Source organism: Tenrec ecaudatus, chromosome 12 (assembly GCF_050624435.1).
Source record: "Tenrec ecaudatus isolate mTenEca1 chromosome 12, mTenEca1.hap1, whole genome shotgun sequence".
NCBI lineage: Eukaryota > Metazoa > Chordata > Mammalia > Afrosoricida > Tenrecidae > Tenrec > Tenrec ecaudatus.
This window is the reverse complement of record NC_134541.1, coordinates 101,478,066-101,496,466: the sequence shown is the minus strand read 5'-3', so window position 1 is coordinate 101,496,466 and position 18,401 is coordinate 101,478,066. Positions and strand designations below refer to the sequence as shown.

Genomic DNA, 18,401 nt, shown 5'->3' with positions numbered 1-18,401 from the left:
CAGGTGCCCCTCGTTCACCCAGAGCTCGCATATCTGTGGCTCACTCACCTGACGTGGACTTCTCTCTCACCTCCGATTGTCCCCAGGGAGGAGAGCGCCCGAAAATCAGCCTGCCCGTGTCTCTCTACCTTCTCTCCCAGGTACGTTCTCCCCTGCCCTGGGTTCCCATCCCAGCAGGAGCCACCTCAGAGCACTGCTGCCCTGCAGAAATCTCCCAGGCCACCGTGCCCGCCTTCGCGCCCTGGGGCCCCCAGTTGAGAAAGAGGAACCATGAGCAGAAAGGGAAGTTGCGTTGGCTCGCCATCCACAGAGGTGGGTGGTGACCTCACGGTGGTGTTGGACAGAGTGGGAAGGGACAGGGTGGTGGATAGAGTGGACACAGTGGGGAGGGAGGGTGCCAGCTCCGTACCTTGGAGAGCTGAGCTGTGTGAGTCTGACTCACGGCATCTGGAAACCAGCTCCAACCCACAGGACCCCGAGTGTGCAGAGGGGTCAGGCACCACCACCTCAGTCTCACACGCATCCTTTAAGGAGGCTGTTTTTAAGGCTTTTTGCCATGGCGCTTTTGTCCCCAGTTACCTTCTGGAAGATATCCTTTCACAGCCGCAGCTCCCAAATCAGTGTCTTGAGCCACTTTGTCTGCTTCCTCTGCTTAAACAAGCGTGCTTCCTTCTCATCATCATGCAGTATTTACAGAAGGGAAAGCTCCATGGCGACCCAGTTACATAACTGTGGAAATATTTTGATTACGGGCTCTGGCCATCTCCTCAGACTGTCAAGTAGGCGGACATTTGCGCAGAGCTCGGTTTCCGCCTCGGCAACGGCACAGGGGTTCCTTTTCTTTGACCTAAGCAGGCCGTTCCACCTCCACCCTGGGCTGCTGGGAGGAGAGGGCTGGGGCTCTCTCCAGCTGGCCCAAGAAGACTGACTGCTCCGGCTTCTCCTGGGCACTTTCACATCCCAAGTCTACTCAGGGCTCTGTCTGAATGCCCCTCTGTGTGGCAGAGCCCAGCACGACCCCTGCCTCTGCCAGCAGCTCCTGCTGGGCATTCTGGGAGTGTGGCCGGGCTGGCCAGGGTAGCTGTGCGGTCACAGGAATTCTGTGGAAGCATCCTCGAGGCCCTTTCCTCTTGAGGCTCCCTCAGGACTCAGCTGCCAGCCCGCACACTGGCACTTGAGGGGAGAGCCCAGACCTTCTTGTGGGACGCCTTCTCTTGGCTTCTTCCTCAGAGACCAGTAGCTCACACATCCAGTTACTGTGTCCGTGTCTCTCTGAAAATGCAACTCGCATGATAAACCAAAACCACACCCACGAGACTGTAAATCTTCACAGGAGCAGACAGCCTCACCTCTCTCCTGCAGAGCGGCTGGTGGGCTTGAACTGCTGGCACTTCCGTCTGCACTCCCACTCCTCTTCCCCCGCCCCATTTCCATTGAGTTATATTGAACTGCTGCTGCTTGACTGTATGAAAACTAAAACTGGGCATCGCTCCGTGTTCTGAAAGCCCTTGTGCGCCGCTCCATGGCACCACCGTAAAGTGAAACAGGCCCACTGGGTATCGTAACCCTAACTGCAGAACCAGGAAGCTTCATGTGGGCAGCATTCCAGTTGTAGGAAGGGAATGGGCAGGTAGCGTGGCCTGAAGACATTTCCACGGCCCCAGTTGGCCGTGCCCTCCCAGCACTGCTGTCTGTCTGCAGAGAGATGCTAGATGGCACTGGACACGCCCACAGGCACGCCTCGCTTCTGTCTGCTAGGCCGCGTGGGTGCTCACCCCGCCGAGTGCTGTGGGCCGGCCAGGAGGCATGAGTGGGTGCAGTGCTTTGCAGGTTTGTTTTGTGGTCACGTGAGGTATGGCGCCCTCTGGATTCAAGAGGCAGCACCAGCATCTGCATTCTAGATGACAGGTCCTGGAGAACTTTAGGAGCAGGTGTGTTTTGTTTTAGGGAGGTGCGGTCCTTGGCTATGAGGTCAGCAACCCCTTTCATTTTTGTTTATTTTGTGTACATGTGATGTGACACTACACTGCTGTGCAGAATGACAGTGAGGGTAGAGTCTCCCCCTGGCCCAGGAGCCTGATCCACTGCCTGGAAGCCACCAGGGTCCCCAACCAGGTTTGTAACAAAAAGCGTCCTTTTTGGTGGTGTTGTTAATGAAAGATAATTTAAAAACTAAAAGTGGAAACAGGTGAAAATCAAGTTTCTTTCCCAATCTTGGTCTGTCTGCTTGTTTCTGCCTGCAGAAACAACTGCGATCACAGGTTCTTAGAGAACCACAAATACAACTCCCCAGAGACAACTATAGGTACAGGTCTCCCGGAGACACCTGTAGTTAGTGGTTCCTCAGGGACAACTGCAGGTCCAGCCTCCTCCTGTGTCCTCCCAGAGGTTCTCCACACAATGGTTCTCGTGTGAGCTCCACCCCTGGGGCTGTGTCTGGAGATGATTTGGGCTGACCAGCAGGGCGAGGGAGTGTCACTGGGATCGCATGGATGGAGGCCGGGTGCTGCTCAACCCTCTGTTTGGTACAGCACAGCCCTGCAGCAAGAGAGTCATCAGGCCCAGATGTCACTTGCGCTAGGTCAAGAACCCCTCTTTTGTGCATGTAGAAGCAAATACAGAGTACACACCCCCTCCTCACAAAAACCACACACCCTTTGACACTGTGCTGCCTTTATGCTTGAGAATGAAGCAGCAGGCATGTCTCAGGCAGCTCTACGTGCCTGCAGATATTAGGCAACAGGGTGATGTCGCTGGCAAGCTAGTGCCTTCGGAGGGTGGTCTGGCGAGGCTCGGTCTGTCGCTAGCGTGTGTGGCTTTCCTGCCCCACAGCTTCACACCTCTCACAGCGCCGTGGGACCCAGCACTGTGCTGAACCCCACCACAGAGGTCAGAGCCTGTTCCTTTGCCGAGCCCTTGATTGAAACAAGACAACCCAGCCCGGTTCCCCGGGAACTCCAGCTTGGGAGGGTGCCTTCCAGCCTTATCCTAATTGAATTTGACGGGAAAATGCCTGTGGAAAGGCGGGAGCGGCTTGGTCTGGCTGTTTCTTTCCTGTGTTGCTCCATTTCGGCCGGATTTGGTTTCAGCCAGCCACGAGGGATGGTCTCCCTGCAATGAGCTTCCGTCCGGTGCAGAGCCACGAGCCAAGCGGGCAGCGCCTGCAGGTCTGAGGGAGGGACGCATCTCAGAAGGGATAATGGCACCCAGCACGGCACCTTCAGGTGGAGGAAGGGAGCGTGCACGCTGTAATTGGAGTCCTGTCTCTTCTCTTCATCAGGTCTTCCTAATTATACATCATGCACCCCTGGTAAACTCGCTTGCTGAGGTCATTCTGAACGGCGATCCCGCTGAGATGCACGTCAAGACCGAGCAGGATGTTCAGAGAAGTACTGTAAGTCCTGAGCTCTGCAGGCCCTTGCTCGTGTTGTTGACTCTCTAAAATGAGAAACCTGTGCTCAGCCCGGCTCGCACAGCAACAGGGGGGCCGCAGCAGCCCAGCCCCCTGGGAGCAGAACAGTGTGTGGAGCACAGTTCTGCCTGACGCACTGCAGGGCCCCAAGGAGGGGGAACCCACTGGAAGGGTTTGTGACCAGAGTCCTGTCACTTGCACCCAGGTTATCTGGGGTGAAGTAGTGACAGTGCATTTGATGGATGGCCTGCCGCGAAGCAGACCCTACCACTCTGACGGCAGAGTGCGCCTCTGTGAGCCAGCGGCAGCGGACAGAGTGAGATAGCGTGTTGGAAAGTGTTCGGTAAATGCAGTGGCCCGCACACTCATCTCCCAAGGCTGTGCTGCATGAAGCTGGCTGGCTTGGTGAGAGCATAGGAGTGATGGGGCTTGGGGCCAGTTAGGCTCCTGTGCGTCCGTAGGGAGCTGGTCCTCTCTGGCCTGCTCTTGCTCTGTTGGTCTTCACCTGTTACGGAGAAGATGGAAGTCTTCATTATTATGTAAACTATCCCTACCTGCAAGTTCCCAGAAACTGGGCTCTCCACAGGGCAGACTTGAGGTCTGCCCAAGGCTACCGGTTGCACTTTGTACCAGTCTGACCCCCAGAGTCTCTTCCAGCACTCCTCCACCATCCCTCACCGGAATACAACCTAACCCCCACCCCCCGCCCCATGTTTGTGCCTTCATACCCGAGCCCTTCCTAGGTCCATGTCCTCACACTCTCTGAGCCCCTGACAACGGGCACCTTGCCTGTCATCGTAGCCACTGCTGCAATGAACAGAGAACATTTAGACCAGTGCTTCTCAACCTTCCTGATGCCTCGATTCTGTAATAGAGTTCCTCGTCTTGTGGTGCCCCCCCCAACCATAAAATTATTTTCGTTGCTACTTCATTACTCTTAATTTTGCTACTGTTAAGAATCAGGTGACCCCTGTGAAAGGGTCGTTCAATCCCCAAAGGGGTCGAGACCCACAGGTTGAGAACCGCTGGTGTAGACAAAGGCAGCCAGGCTCTGTGGCAGAACCCCCCACACATGTGAGGAAGCAGGTGGAATGCAGGCTGCAGGAGCAGTCTTCACGGAGCACAATTACTAGAGGTGCCCATGGAATACAGTGGTTTGGTGGTGCCGTTTGTTATTCAGGAGCGCATTCAAGTCCCTGAAAGGGTTCCCGGAAATGTTCTGTCTTGGTGGTAGCAGCGTTGGTTCAGCTGAATGGAACAGGGCCTCCTCACAGCCTCTGTCTGGCCTGTCCCATTACTGATTCATTCAACAAGCGTTGCCTAAGCTCATTCTCTGGGTCAGGCAGCCTGCTGGTTCTCAGAATGGACAAAAAGATAGGACATCTTTGTCTCAGTGGAGCTTTCCCGTCAAGTGGGAGGGAGAGACGTGTCAGATAGATGGGCAGGGGGTGGGGGGCCTTCAGAAGTGTCCCCTTTCAGTGCTGCTTTCCCATGAGCCTTTTGGAGTACCCTAATTGAAAGTCAAAGGAAGGAGGGGGGGGAAGGGTGGGGAGGATCTCACCTGTGAGTAGGCAGTGTGGGCAGGACATATTTGCTCCCCATGCATGTTTTGACATGCTTCAGTCAAAAAATGTAGACTTGGTCTGTTTGTACCTGGGGTGGCTCCCTGTGGCGGCCTGCGGGAGGCCAGCTCAGGTGAGGCGAAAGCAGGGGGAGGCACGCTGCCTTCTGGGTAGCCTTGGGCATGTTCTCTCGCCCCTTCAGAACAGAGACAGGCAGCCCGACTCACAGGGCTGTTGGTGAGGGTGGAAAAAATCATATTTAATCCTCAGTGATCTGTGAGATATCACCCACCCACATTTCTAGTCTATCAGATGTCTCGGACACCTGCCATCCCAATTGTCCATAGTACCTGTGTAACTGCAGGAATGTGAACACACGGTCTTCAGACCACCAGTTCTTCCACCGGGGCCCACCTGGGACATGTGTGTCCCATATAACGATATACATGGTCCCTGGATTTCAGTATGCCTTCCATTGGAAAACACGGGGTCTCAGTAAACGGTTTAAAGCAGAAACAGTTTGGTCGTTGAGGGGGTTATCGTGCCTAGCCAGACAGGATGCATCCTGGCCCTTAGGCCTCTCAAGCCCGGTTCCCACATGTGTGTAGCTGGGTTATGGTCATCCGCGGTGGAAATGGAGGCTGTGGAACAGGAATAGGTGTGGCAGGGCGGGGGTGGGGTGGTGGCCGGGAATCTGGTCCCAGTGTGCTCAGGTCCCTGCCGGGAGTATTGCAGTCCCCTTCCACCAAGGCGTGAGCCCAGCCCTGCACTTACCTCTCTCCCCAGCCTGCCACTGGCTCCCACTGGCACTGTCGGGGCTGTTGAGTCCGTTCCAACTCATCGTGACCCCACAGCACAGAGCAGTGGGGCCCTCACAGAAGATCACCAGCCCATTCTCCACAGAGCCTCTGAGTGGGTTTGAATCGCCAGTCTGCCGGCTAGCACTTACCTGCTGCACCACCTGGCCTCCTTAGATGAGACATACATCAGTAACCAATAGTGTGCCGCGCACTGCATCCTTTTTTACTGCCCTTTGTCCCCGAACTTCTCGAGATCCCATGACAGCTCCTAGGACTGTCTAGGGCAGTCTTCCTTGGCACCCTCCTTCCGCTGAAGGTGCCTTGGGCTTCTAGGAAGCAGGCCCAGGTATCATTTGGTCTCTGGGGTTTGCGCCTGTCTGGCTGTTTCTTTGTAGCGATGGTGGATTTGCAGGCAGTTGTGAGAAAGGCTGCTGAGAGAGCCTATGGGCCCTCACCCTGTTTGCCTGATGCCAACTTGCATCTCCCCACAGGCCGACCTGCCGTGCAGGATGGGGATGCTGGTACCCAGTGCTCACTTGCTCGCTCACAGTGCACTGCAGAAGGGTGTGCTGGTCTCTGAAGGAGTCCTGGGGCGTGCCAGTTAAGCACGTGGCTGGTAACGGGAGGCTGGCAGTGAGAACTCCCCCAGAGGCTGCAGCGTGGTCTGCTCCCATAAGGATGGCGGCTGAGGGAACTTCAGTTCTGCTCAATCCCCAGGATAGGGGGGATCGTCTCCGTGGCACCTGACACCACTCTGGGCACCCACTTCCCTTGGGCAGCATGAGCAGGAAGGATGCCCTCTCTGGCTCCAGGGGGCTTTCTCTGGGCTGGAGGCCTCACACACGGTGCCTGTGGGGCACACGCAATCCCTGGGGCGGACATCTAAAGGGAACATGTTTTGAGGGAAGAATGCCAGCCAGGTGACCGTGCCTGTTTTCAGCTTCCGGCTACTTCCATTGCCCAGGCACCAAAATAGAGCCTCATTGTATTCTGGCGGCCACACTTGAAATTCAGGAAGCGTGCCAGGTGACTCCTGCCTGTGCCTTGTTTGACAGTAGTCACGGTGAGGCTGCCTTCCTTCCCTGGGAGCCGAACAGTCACCCTTTGTTTCCTGTCTCACTCAGATGTGGTTTGCACAGACCGGTTTTAAGTTTCTTGGTCTGCCTTAACCTACTTTTTCCTTCCCGTCATCTGTAGATAAGTTCCTGGCATTGCTGCATTCTTACCAGCAGCTCTTTCACAAAACCAAACCAAAATTGAAGAGCACAAAGCAGAGGGGGCAACCGACCGAGCCGCTGGGGCGGGCTGTGTTTGGGGTAAACTGGAAGCCCAGCAGTGTGGTTAGGCCAGTGTCTGTGCCTTCGCCTCGTGTGGTTCCCTCCTTGGGATCGGCTCTGCCGGGGCCCTGACCAGAGCCCCTCGAGCTGCTTGTCTGGGGAAGGCGAGGAAGAGAAGGCTAGTTCTGAAACCGCTAGCACCTGTCCCCAGGCAGAGTGGACGCAGACACCAGACAGGACATCTGCACCATGGCCCATAGGTGCTTTCTCCGAAGGGAGGTTTTCTCTTCCTGGGGTGACAGCAGTGGACTTTCTCGCTCATTCCGTAGCAGACACCTGTGGTGTGCCTGGACTGAAAACTTAGGGGTGACTCTGTTCCCAGGGAAGTCACGGTCCCCGCCCCGTGTGTGTGTTTGTGTGTGTGTGTGTGTGTGTGTTGGGGGGCTGTCTAGGAGACCTCTGTGCATGAGAGCCCCTGTGGGGTGGCCCACAGGAACATTCTCTGCAGGGACGCAGGTCTCCCGAAGTGTTTTCGGGGGTTCTCAGAGCGGGGGCCTCATGGGCCACTGTCGCTTGGGCTCAGGCGGGGGCTGGGAGAAGGCCGTTGGAGGGGGTCACTGCTGCTCCTGCTCTTTAGTTCCACCCAGGACGCTGGCACGGGCGCTGCTGGGAGGGAGGGCTCTGGAGGCAGTCCACAGAGGCTCCAAGCCTGGCTCCTGATCTGCCGAGGATAAGAACATGTCTCCGCCCTGAAAGGGAGAGGGACAATCCTCCTAGGCCTGCAGAAGATCAAATGCAGTGTAAAGGGGTTATTCCCTGCAGCCCTGCGGCTCCAGCTCCCTAACTGCTCTGAGGGAGAGCAACGAGGCAGATAAGTCTCGAGACCCCGTGGAGCTGGTCTGAAATATCCTGCAGGGCTCCTGTGATTGGTGGTGGACTCGACAGCAGTGGGTCTGAGCTTTTGTAAAGGTGATTATTCCAGAGGGCAGCACACATCACACCCACTGTTGCCAATCTGTCCTGACTCACATTAACAACCACCCCCACTCCACCCTCCAGGATAGGCAAGGGGCCCCCTTGGGATTCCAAGAGTGAATGTTTTCACAGGGGCAGGCCAGCACAGCTTTTGGAGCAGTTAGTGGGCTCGAGCTGACCTCTCAGTTTTCAGCCTAGTGCTTAACCTCCCGAACCATGCCTCAGGCACATCACAAGTCCACAAGTTAGACAGTTTCCACGGTGGCCGAGCACTCATTCTGGGATCTGCCTTCTAGGGCTGGTAAGCTCATCTGAGGTCTGACACCCATGGGAGGATGCTATAGCAGGGCTAGTGGTGGCCACCCCACCGTTGCCCAGTGCAGAGCTGGGTGCTGAGGGCATCCAGGGTTTCTCATGTTCAGAAGTAGCTCACCAGACCTTTTTTCGAGGGGCTTCTGAGTGGCTTTGAACAGCCAACCCCTCGATTAGTCTCCGAGTCCTTGAGTAGGTACTCTGACTGCAGCTGCCGCTCTGACATCAAGCGTAACCATCATCATCAGAGGGCTGGGCCCGCTTTCTTCTGCATCCTCTGACTCAGCTGACCCCCACGTCCATCTCCGGGCAATGCAGACACTTAGCCAGCTGACACAGGTGTCTATGTAGCCTCTGGCTCTGGGTTGAGAATGAGGACTGGGGAATTCTGGGGGAGGGGAGGCCAGTTTGTCCCCAGACAAGGTCACAGACCTCCTCTCTGTGGACTCCAGGCTCTAGTTTTGCCAGAGGATTCTCTGAGGAGCTAGAAGAGTGAGCATACCCCTCAAAGGTCATCCACCCTTTCTTAGCATACCCCCTGCCACCCCACGTGGAGCCCCTCTGCAGAGCCCAGGCTGCACTGGACCCACCACTCCCTGTCCACTGGCGCAGGGCCCCACTGCTGCTACTGCAGGTTGTCCTTCCAGCCTGGGCTTTAACTAGATATGGGCTCAGGCATCCTCCCATGCGCTCTTGCCCCTCAGGGACCTTGCCTTCCTGGGAAAAGCCTCGGGTCATCAGGGCCGGCTCACCATGCTCACTTTCTGCTCCCTGCAAGCGGGGCGTGTCCCTGAGAACACAGAAGAGAGAGACTCTTATACGTCAAGATCCTTCTTCAGAGGACAGCTCGGTCTGTTTGTCCCCTGGGCATATGGCTGTCACCGTCTGTCCCATCTGCTCTCCCTTCGAGGCACCGTGATGACCCACGGAGGTGTACGAGTGGTGGTGCTGGCTCACAGATAAGCGCGGTTGATAGGTCAGAGACAGTGCCGAGGACTGTCACATTGCAGACGATAGGAGCCAGCCACTGCCCATGAGATAGGTAGGGGAACGAGCTCCTCACCTCTTCTGCCAGGGCAGCAGGTGAGACTCGTCAGCCGATGTCCAGGACGGTGACTCCATGGGGTAGAGGTGCACCAAACACAAGGGCTAGAGAAGCCAGGGGCCCTGAGACCACCGAGAAGGAGCCAACAGGGAAGAGCAGTGGGCAGGTGTGGGTCCCAGGGGAAGGTTCTACCTGGAGGCTGCTGTGGGGTGGGAGCTACATCCTGAGTACATGCTGACAGGCCCTTCCCTCCGTACTGGCCTTCCCTCTGGGACTTCTTCCAAACTTACTGGTAGCAAGTCAATTTTGACTCACAGCAACCCTTTCGGAAAAGGTAGATCGGCCTCTGGGGGTCACAAGTCTCTTGAGACTGCAGCTCTTTAAAGGATTCCAAGCTTCATCTTTCTCCTGAGGAATGCCTGGTGGTTCTGAACTGCTGGCCTTGCAGTTAGCAGCCCAACCCATAACCACTACGCCAGCAGGGCTCCTTCCAGATTACCACGAAATCAGGCCATGAAGCTGAGGAGCAGAAAGAGCAGCACCCACCCCTTCTCATTGCTCTCTCAGAGGCTCCCTAAGCTTCCACTGCCAGGCTCTCTGCCCCTTTTTGGACTTGAGAGCTTTTAAACCAGGCCCAGAGTCCATTAAGCTGGATCCATATCATGTCTTCTACTATCAGATAATTGTCAACCATGCGCTGTGTGCCAGGCCCTGTTGTAAGCACTGTTGTGACACCAGGGTCCAGAGCAAAGCCCTGAGCTCCAAGCCTTCCCTTCTAGGGGAGTAGCAGGGGACAGTGAGTGACGAGTGACCAGTCAGCACATTTGAGCAGGAAGCATGCTTTGGCCCAACAGAGGTGAAGCCGTGAAGGGGGTGTGTGTGGGTGCCCTTCTCTGTGGGGCGACTTGGATGAGCCTCAGTGGGGAAGTGACGGGCACATAGATTGGAAGGACAGTGAGGCAGTGAGCACCATCAGTCACGTAGGGAGGGCCCTTGGGGCTCAAACACCAGCTACTGTGAAGGTTGATGGTCAGGGCCTCGTGGCAAAGGGGAACACAGTGGAAGAGAAGTCAGGAAGGAATGGGGGCCCGAAGACATAGGTATATTCACTGACTGAGGCAAGTTTGGCCTCCCTTGAGCCCCCATGCACAGCGTGGTTCCCATGGAAACTGGGAACCAGCCCACAGCCAGATGGGTTCCTAAGGATGATTGTATAATTGAAAGGAATAAATAAAAGTTTTGGGTGGTCACCTCCTCCATGTAGCCAGGTCAGGGGGAGAGAGAGAGAATGTATGAGGGATACCCCCACCCCCAAAAAAGAAAGCTCTGCTGGGTGGGGCTTTCATAGTATACATCTTTCCCGCTTGGCAAGCTCTGAGTGTGTGCACCCAGTGGTGTCACCTGGGAAGGTTCTCTCTGGCCACAGTGAATTTTTTTATGAAGCAGTTTCGCTTTAACCTTGTTTTTTGTGATGGCCGATTTCAGAGAACAGTGCATGGCTGTGAAATTTTGTTTCCTGCTCAGGGAAAAATGCCACAGAAACTCTTGTGATGTTGAACGCAGCTTACAAAGACAGTGCTGTGGGAAGACTCAAGTGTACGAGTGGTTTTCTCGTTTCAAAAAAGGTGAAATGTCGATTGATGACAAACCTCGTTCTGAACTTCTGTCAACTTCCCGAAGAGATGAAAATGTTGACTAGTAATGCATTTGGAGTTCATTCCACCAGCTCAGCCTGTGTTAACAAAGCTTTCTATTTAGAGGTTTTCAGAAGATACCAATGAGTGACCAGAAAAGGCCCCGTTTTACCATCATGACAATGCACCTGCTCATGCAGGCATCTCAGTGCACTGGTTTTTGGCAAAAACCAGTATGCCTCCCTTGCCCACACACTTACTCACCTGCCTCACCTGCCCTCACCTCCATGCAACTTCTGTTTGTTCCCACAAATGAAGAGGGACATGGAAGGACAGTGATTTGAGGACATTGAAGAGGGGAAGAGAAACACGAGGTAGGTCCTGTCAGCCATCCAAACAGATGAGTTTAAAAAATGTTTCCCAGAATGGAATCGCAGATTTGACAATTGTATTAAGTGTAATGGTGAGTACTTTGAAGGTGATAAGGTTTTTTTGTAAAAAAAAAAAAAAAAAGGTTAAATAAATAACTTGGTGGGGGAACCTCCTTGTGGGGGGTACCCCCTCATATTCATTCATCAATTTATATAGTCTCAGGACATGCAAGCCTTCCTAATCACGGACACCGCATACATGAGGTGGGCAGTGTCCTAACCTAGATGTCTGGAGTTCATTGGGGGTGTAACCTCACACCAGTGCTGGGGGCAGGTAGAAGGGGGTCAAGAGTCACCTGAGTCGGGAGAACAATAACAACACGCCTGCTCCTACCAATAGGGCTGCCGGCTGCATAGTAAATCAGCTGTGTGCTTGTAAGAGGTATCATTAAGATAACACTGGGACTCCTCTCCAACTCACAAATGTGAAGGCCTCCCTCCACCCAGAATCCTGGCCTCCCAGGCTTCTTTAATCATGAGCACAGAGAATTTGTCTTTATACACTCTCTTCCCATTCCTCAACTCCCCACAGTCAGTAATAGTTGTCTTGGAATAATGGTCTGTAGATTTGGATTTAGTGACTTTATGGCCTCAGTGAGACCCGAGCACTAATTGAACCCTCATGAGACAAAGTCAGCAAGTCTTGGTCAGCCCAGTCCTCAAGCAGAAAGCCTGGTCTTCTTGGCAGATTCGTGGGTCGACTGAAATGATGACAGCAGGGGCTGGGGATGGAGCCTCAAACTGGGCTCCAGGGAACACTGGCCTGTGCCTGCGTACCCCCGACCAGACCTTCCAACAGATCTGAAAGCTTTGTGGGAAAAGCAAAGAAATGAACCCACTCACTATAGATGCACACTGCTTCTGTCAAGACTCTCCTTTAGCACCTGCATTAATTCAGAGTCCTGCCTGGGGAAACTGAGGCTCCAGGAGGTGGGGTGGTGGCCCGTTGTTGCCCATTTATGGGGCTAGCTGGTGGCCAGCCCCAGACCCCATGCTGCCCCCATGCCAGGCCCTAACATCACGTCATTTCTTCCATGACAGCTAATTCCAGCGATGGTTGAGACGTGGGCTCAAGGCTTCTGGACCAAATGTTTCGGGTACTTCACAATGTGATGTCTTTCTTTAGAGAGTAGACTTCATGAAGGAGGACCAAGCATGGGCTCGATTGAGTGAGCCAAGGGGGAGGGGCTTTTTTTGACCTTTGTTCCTTCTAATTGAAGAGGCATTTTACTTATGTTTCAGAAAGTGTGTTGTGCTGGATGGCTTTACGGAGGAGGGCACCCGTTTTAAATTTAACATTCACGCGCATTTAGTCTAATTCGCTGCTATTCTCACAATTCCCAGCCCCCGGACGCCAGATCCCCCACTTCCCCCTGCCCCCACTGCTCTTTTTCCATCCCTCCTGTGCTTTGTCCTTGGTGAGTGCTGCCCCATTCAACCTCACCTGGTTGCTTATTCTCGGGCGTGTGCCCCCTTGCAATGTGTTAGTGTCCCCATCCAGGGGTGTGTGTTGCTGGGAATGAGCTCCGCTCCAGGCGGTGTTCCAAAATGGTGACTGAGGGAGCCTGTCTCGGGTTCCCACGTGTCTCTCTGACTGAGCAGTAAGACTATGTTTTCTAGTTATGGCCACACTTTCGCCTGACTCTGTCCAGGACCTTCAAAAACGGTCCCTTCTGGAGTAGTAGTGGTAGCTGGCCACCATCTACCTCTTCTGATCTCAGAGTTTTGAAGATCTATGTCCATGTGGTTCATTGGTTAATTTTTCTATCTCTTTGGTTTAGCATCACTTTATTTTCTCTGGACAGGAGGCGACCAATAATTATACCAACAGTCAACCAAGAGATGTCACTCACCAACTTTTAAGACCCCTGTCAGTGCTCAGCAGCAGGGAGAACGTTGCCTTTGTGGGCTGTTCTGTCGGTTGACCTTGGAGTCCGTGGACACTGTGGTGCTGAGCCCCCAGGCCCAGTAGCTCATCCCTTCCAGGGTTGGGATGTCTGATTAGTGTTCGTAATGTTGCCCCTGCTGTGCTCTTCCAGTCACATGTTTGCAGCAAAGATAAGTACTCCTATACAAATACCTGTCAGCCTGTACGTCTGTGGGTATACTTCCTCTTTCCACCCACACCTATTCAGCTACGCATCTACTGGAAGAGCTGTGTTCCAGCCAGGATTTACCTGCTGCCTGTAACTCTGGCACCCCTCCTCCTGTTTTCCACCCCCCACCCCCCACTCCATCCTGTTTTTGGACTAAACTGCTCTCGTGGCAACTGCATTGTCCTTTCCTCTAGTTTGGTCTCCTAGGCATCCTCTCCATTTCAAGTGTGGAACTTTCTTTGGAATCTTTACTTTGGAGAGGCATTTTAAATACTCAGAAATATTCTGCCATCAGCTCATCCCACAAGCCTCCACTGCTGGTCAAGGACCAGGAATAGTACTGGGTGTCGCAGGGCACAGGGCAGGTGGTCTCTGAGCTAGAGAGGGCCAGGGAGCTGAAGCTGGTCTCCCCAAAACCTAACAGCACCCAGGGGTTGCTGTTTAAGAGTAAATTACTGGTAACCCCACTCTCACCGAGTCAATGTTGACTCACAGTGATTCCCTAGGATAGAGCAGAACCACTCCTTAGGGTCTCTGAGACCATAAATCTTGATGGGGAGTAGAGAGCCTCAAATTCTTCTGATGGAGCAACTGATGGGTTTGAACTACCAACTTTCTAGTTAGCAGCCCAGCTCTTAGCCTGCTGCACCTCCAGGGCCCCTTTTAACATCGTGACAGCTGTTTGTTGCCAAGCTGTGGTACTGAGCACACACTCCAGGCTGTCAGTTTCTGGCTAAATGGGCATGTCCTTGGTTGATGCCTCTGCAGCCAAGATGTTCCTGGTCCTGGGGATGCTGCCCATCGTGGGTCTCGTTCACAGAAGTGGCCGCCCACCTACTAGGTTTCAAACGGACAGGATCCCCCACATCCTCCGTGCAGGCTGTGATCATGCACTCTGGTAGCCTTGGGTTCTAGTTTGGCAGCCCCGGAACACTGGCTGTTTGGCATGTAGTACATGTAGCCATCTGTCACCCTGGCGCTTATCCGGCCAGATGTTTGTTTGCTGATCACCTCGTTGTGGATTGAGGAGACTTGAGCCTCTCCAGTTATTGCAGGCAGGCTCAGAGCCACGTGCTGCGGCGCCACTAGCTCTGTTTGGTGCCTGTAAGGAATTTTGGGGCGCGAAACAGAACCAAAGATCCAGTCGTCAAAATTTAGAAGCAGGCTTTATTGGGAGGCTTGTGGGCGGATTCAGCAACTCAGGGTATTGAGCTATTGAAACTGCACTTTGGGAAATTTAGGCTGCGGTTTTTATACCCCTGCTGGCAGGCACAACTGGGAAGGGTCCAAGCTGGGGAGGATCTGTGCACACAGGTGCTTCAGAAGGGAGAAGGTCTTTGACCTTATCTATATGCCAAGGACGGCTAGAGTGGAGTGTGCATATCTTCAGAAAACATTCTGGCTCCGGGAGGAGCTGGCTCCAGGAATTTGAAGGTTGAGCAGGGGACGGGGAGATCGGTGAGAGAGGGAGGTCAGTGAAAGGGAGGTCTATGAGAGGTGAATTCTGAGAGCCAAGCTGAAGGCACCGGATTCAAAATGGAGTCCCTGTTGCCAAGACCAGGCATACCCAACTCTGCCTTATAGTGAAAAGGGGCGGAGTCAGTCTCTTCTGTAACTTCTTCCTGCGGACATGAGGACCACGAACTCACACCAGGGAGGGGATTTTAGGCAGAGTACTGGAATGTCTGGCCTGGCATAGGGTGGAGAGGCTGGGATTGCTGCAGCATCATCTGGTGGACTGCTATACGGGTGATCTTGTGGAGCCGGTTTTGCAGGAGCTGAATGAGACAAGGGGCAATTAAGAGCAAAATTATAACTAAAATTATGGGTCCTAGTATGGGAGCTAGGAAGAAGTACAGAGAAGAGTTCCACCAGGAAGAGGATCCGTCTGTTCTGAGCCCGGTGTTTTGCAGCTTACAGTTTAGCTTGTTGAGGGTCTGGACTCTAGTTTCCACAGTGCCCAGCTGGGCCGGTGGAACTCTCCTAGCCTTTGTCCCAGGGCACACTTGGGCTGCCCCCTGTGGGAGGCTTAGCATGCTGGGCTACCCCACTGCTGAGTGACTGTGCCCAGGTACCTCATCCTTGTCTGTTAGTTTCCCAGTCAGTCGTAGGAGCAGAAAATGTGTCGAGGGGTGTGAAGTCCATAATCCAGGGCCTGGGTGTCTTGTCTGCACTGCAAGTTTGTGGCGGTGGAGCTGTCCGAGTGTAAACAGTGCTATGTCATTCCAAGGGACACCTCAGCAGCCTGTGAGTGAGTTGCTGCTCGAATGCCCACTGGATGGGTATGGGGACTGATGCCCAGAGAGGGCTTGTTGGACAGAACCACCCAGGCAGTGGAGGGTGCTGTGCTCTACCTGCCCAACTTCCCGGCCCCAGAGCGCCTCCTCAAGGCTGAGTGTAGCCCACCATCAAACCGGAAGACCAGTGGACTGAAAGCTGCTAGGTGAAAGCTAAGGAGTCAAGGTGAAAAGGAAGAATCTGATTAAACAGGAAAGTCTAGTTCCACCACCATTTCTTCCATTGGCAGTGTGGGGTGGAGCTCTCAGTCTCCGTTGCACAGGCTGGGACACAAAAGCTCACTGGGCCAGGCTCATCAGCTCAGAAGTGGGTCTGTTTTGTGTCATCATGGCCTGCCCACTTTCTTCTGGTTCTCTACCCCCAGCAGAGCTACTCCAACACAGGGAGGCCTGCACGCTGTCTCTTCCGGTTGTTGTGACAAGGCCCACAGGCTCTGACTAGAGTTGAGGCTACGCAGCCTGTGTCCTACTGCCTGGTGTATCCACCTGCCTTTCCCACCTTCCCTGCTCAGCCAAGGTTCTTCCCAAAGAGGCCGGGCCTGTGCCCCATGTCCTCACTCCCCAGCTGGAGCCTCCACTCTCCACCACTGAGGAGGTTTGAGGCTCCCTCAATGAGTGATCTCTGCAGGGTGCCCCACAGAGTCTGCCATGGCTTGAGGCACTCTGGCCTCCTTGCTGAGTGATGTGGTTCAGGGGCTGTTTGGATATGTCATGAGGGGATCAGTCCCTGGAGATGGACATCCTACTCGGTCAAGTAGAGAGCCAGTAAAAAAGAAGAAGATTCTCAACAAGATAGATTGACACAGAGTCTGCGACAGTGGGCGCAGCCATGACAAGGACTGTGGGGCTGGTGCAGGACAGGGTGCTGTCTCCTTCTGGTGTGCATGTGGTAACTGTGCACTTGAACCAGCACCTAACAACACAGTAACACCACAAATTAAGTTCCTGGGGTACCCCAGCTTACACATGCTCAGCTGCTAGCCAAAAGGTTGGAGGTTCAATTCCATTCAGAAGCACCTTGGGAAAAAGACCTAGCAAACTACTCCTAGAAAACCAGCCGTTGAAAACCCGATGGAGTGCAGTTCCATTCTGCAACCCTAAGTCGGCACCAACTGGGTGGCGCTGGTCACAAAGATCTGTACCTATCTTCCTGCTGGCCACTGGCCTGGCCTCCTCATGGTCAACCTCTTCCCAGGTGGGTTCTGGTGAGATCCTGTTACCAGCCAGGATGCCCGACAGCGACTTCTCTGAAGCCCTCCCATCCCCCTGGGTCTGGCAAACCTCACTCATTCCTTTGCCTGGCCCAGCCTCCTGGGCAAGCGTGAATGCTCTTGTGAGGCCATGTGGTACTGGAAGGGCAGCCCAGAGTGTTTGCTGTCCCCGATCGGGCGTCCCCGCTCCCCCCACAGCACACAGCAGCCGGCTGGGCCCAGACCTCAGGTGAGCCCAGCACGTTCAGCTCTCGGCCTCCATGACGCACTCCTAGCATGTTTTCAGGGCCAGACAACCTGCGTTGTGGAAGTTTCCAGTCCCCTTTGGATGCTCTCACTGAGGGGACCGTAACGCGGTAAAGAGCCCGAGTGTGCTGCTTGCTGGTGTCCTGCCGATGCTTCCACAGTGTTGCAAAGTGCCCCAGGGGCCACTAGAATGACCCAGACCAGACCAAACCAAATTCACTGCCGTAGTGAGATATGCATTGAGCTGCAAACCATCGTCAGCTGTTCAGACCCACCTCCTGCTCCTGGGAAAGACGCGGCTGCTTACCCCGGTAAAGATGTAAAGTCTTGGAAACCCAAAAGGGCATCTACTCTGCCCTATGCGGGCACAGTGAGTATGAAGAACGGCCGTGGGGCTGCAGAAGCAGAGGCCTGCATTTCATTCTGGATTATGGGCTAGAGCACAAAACTCTCCTTAGGGGCAGGGGTGGGCTGGGGTGGTGGTGAGCGGGGAGGGTGGAGGTGGTGGTGTGGAATCATTTTTTCCTGAAAAGGGGGCAGTAGGCCAAGTCAGTGTAGGAACCTATTTATATTACAAAGCCTGTTGTTGTTATTGTTGTTAGGGACCATCGAGTTTGTTCTGATTATTAGCAACCATAGCACAACAAAACAAAACACTGTCTGGTAGGGCTGGCCCCACCATGAGACACGGCGCCCCTGACTGCCCCATACGTAGTGTCATGGGGGACAACACTGCAGACATAGTATGGGAATTGTGCCCGATCTGACCCCACCACACCAGAGCAAAACATGAAGGGAGTGCAGCAGAGCAGTAAGGGGAGCAAAGTGATGCAGTCCTTAGGGAATCCCAAAAATTGACTTTGGGTCCAGGGCATGGCACCTCATCGGACTCGACTGGAAACCACTCCTGAAAGTCATCAAACAGACCCGGAACTATTTGTAGGCTTTTCTTGTTTTGTCGTTGGTGGTGTTGTTGTGGAGGTTTTGTTTTCTTCTGTTGTTTTGCTCTGTCTTGTTTTTGTGCTTATTATTGTCTCTGCATGTCTAGCTAGATAAGATGGGTGGGGTAAACAATCCGGAGGAGAAAACAACAGGACCAATGA

The 18,401-nt window shown here is 54.1% G+C and overlaps 1 protein-coding gene across 7 annotated transcripts in view; it reads left to right on the top strand.

The window, feature by feature from the left end:
• CLEC16A (C-type lectin domain containing 16A) overlaps positions 1–18,401 on the top strand; it is a 193,634-nt gene that overhangs the window by 31,844 nt on the left and 143,389 nt on the right. For all 7 annotated transcript variants that reach the window (XM_075564291.1, XM_075564287.1, XM_075564290.1 and 4 more), the window contains 2 exons: positions 87–140; positions 3,281–3,394. In XM_075564291.1, the coding sequence (XP_075420406.1) occupies positions 87–140; positions 3,281–3,394 (168 nt within the window). The remainder of the gene's footprint in view (positions 1–86; positions 141–3,280; positions 3,395–18,401) is intronic.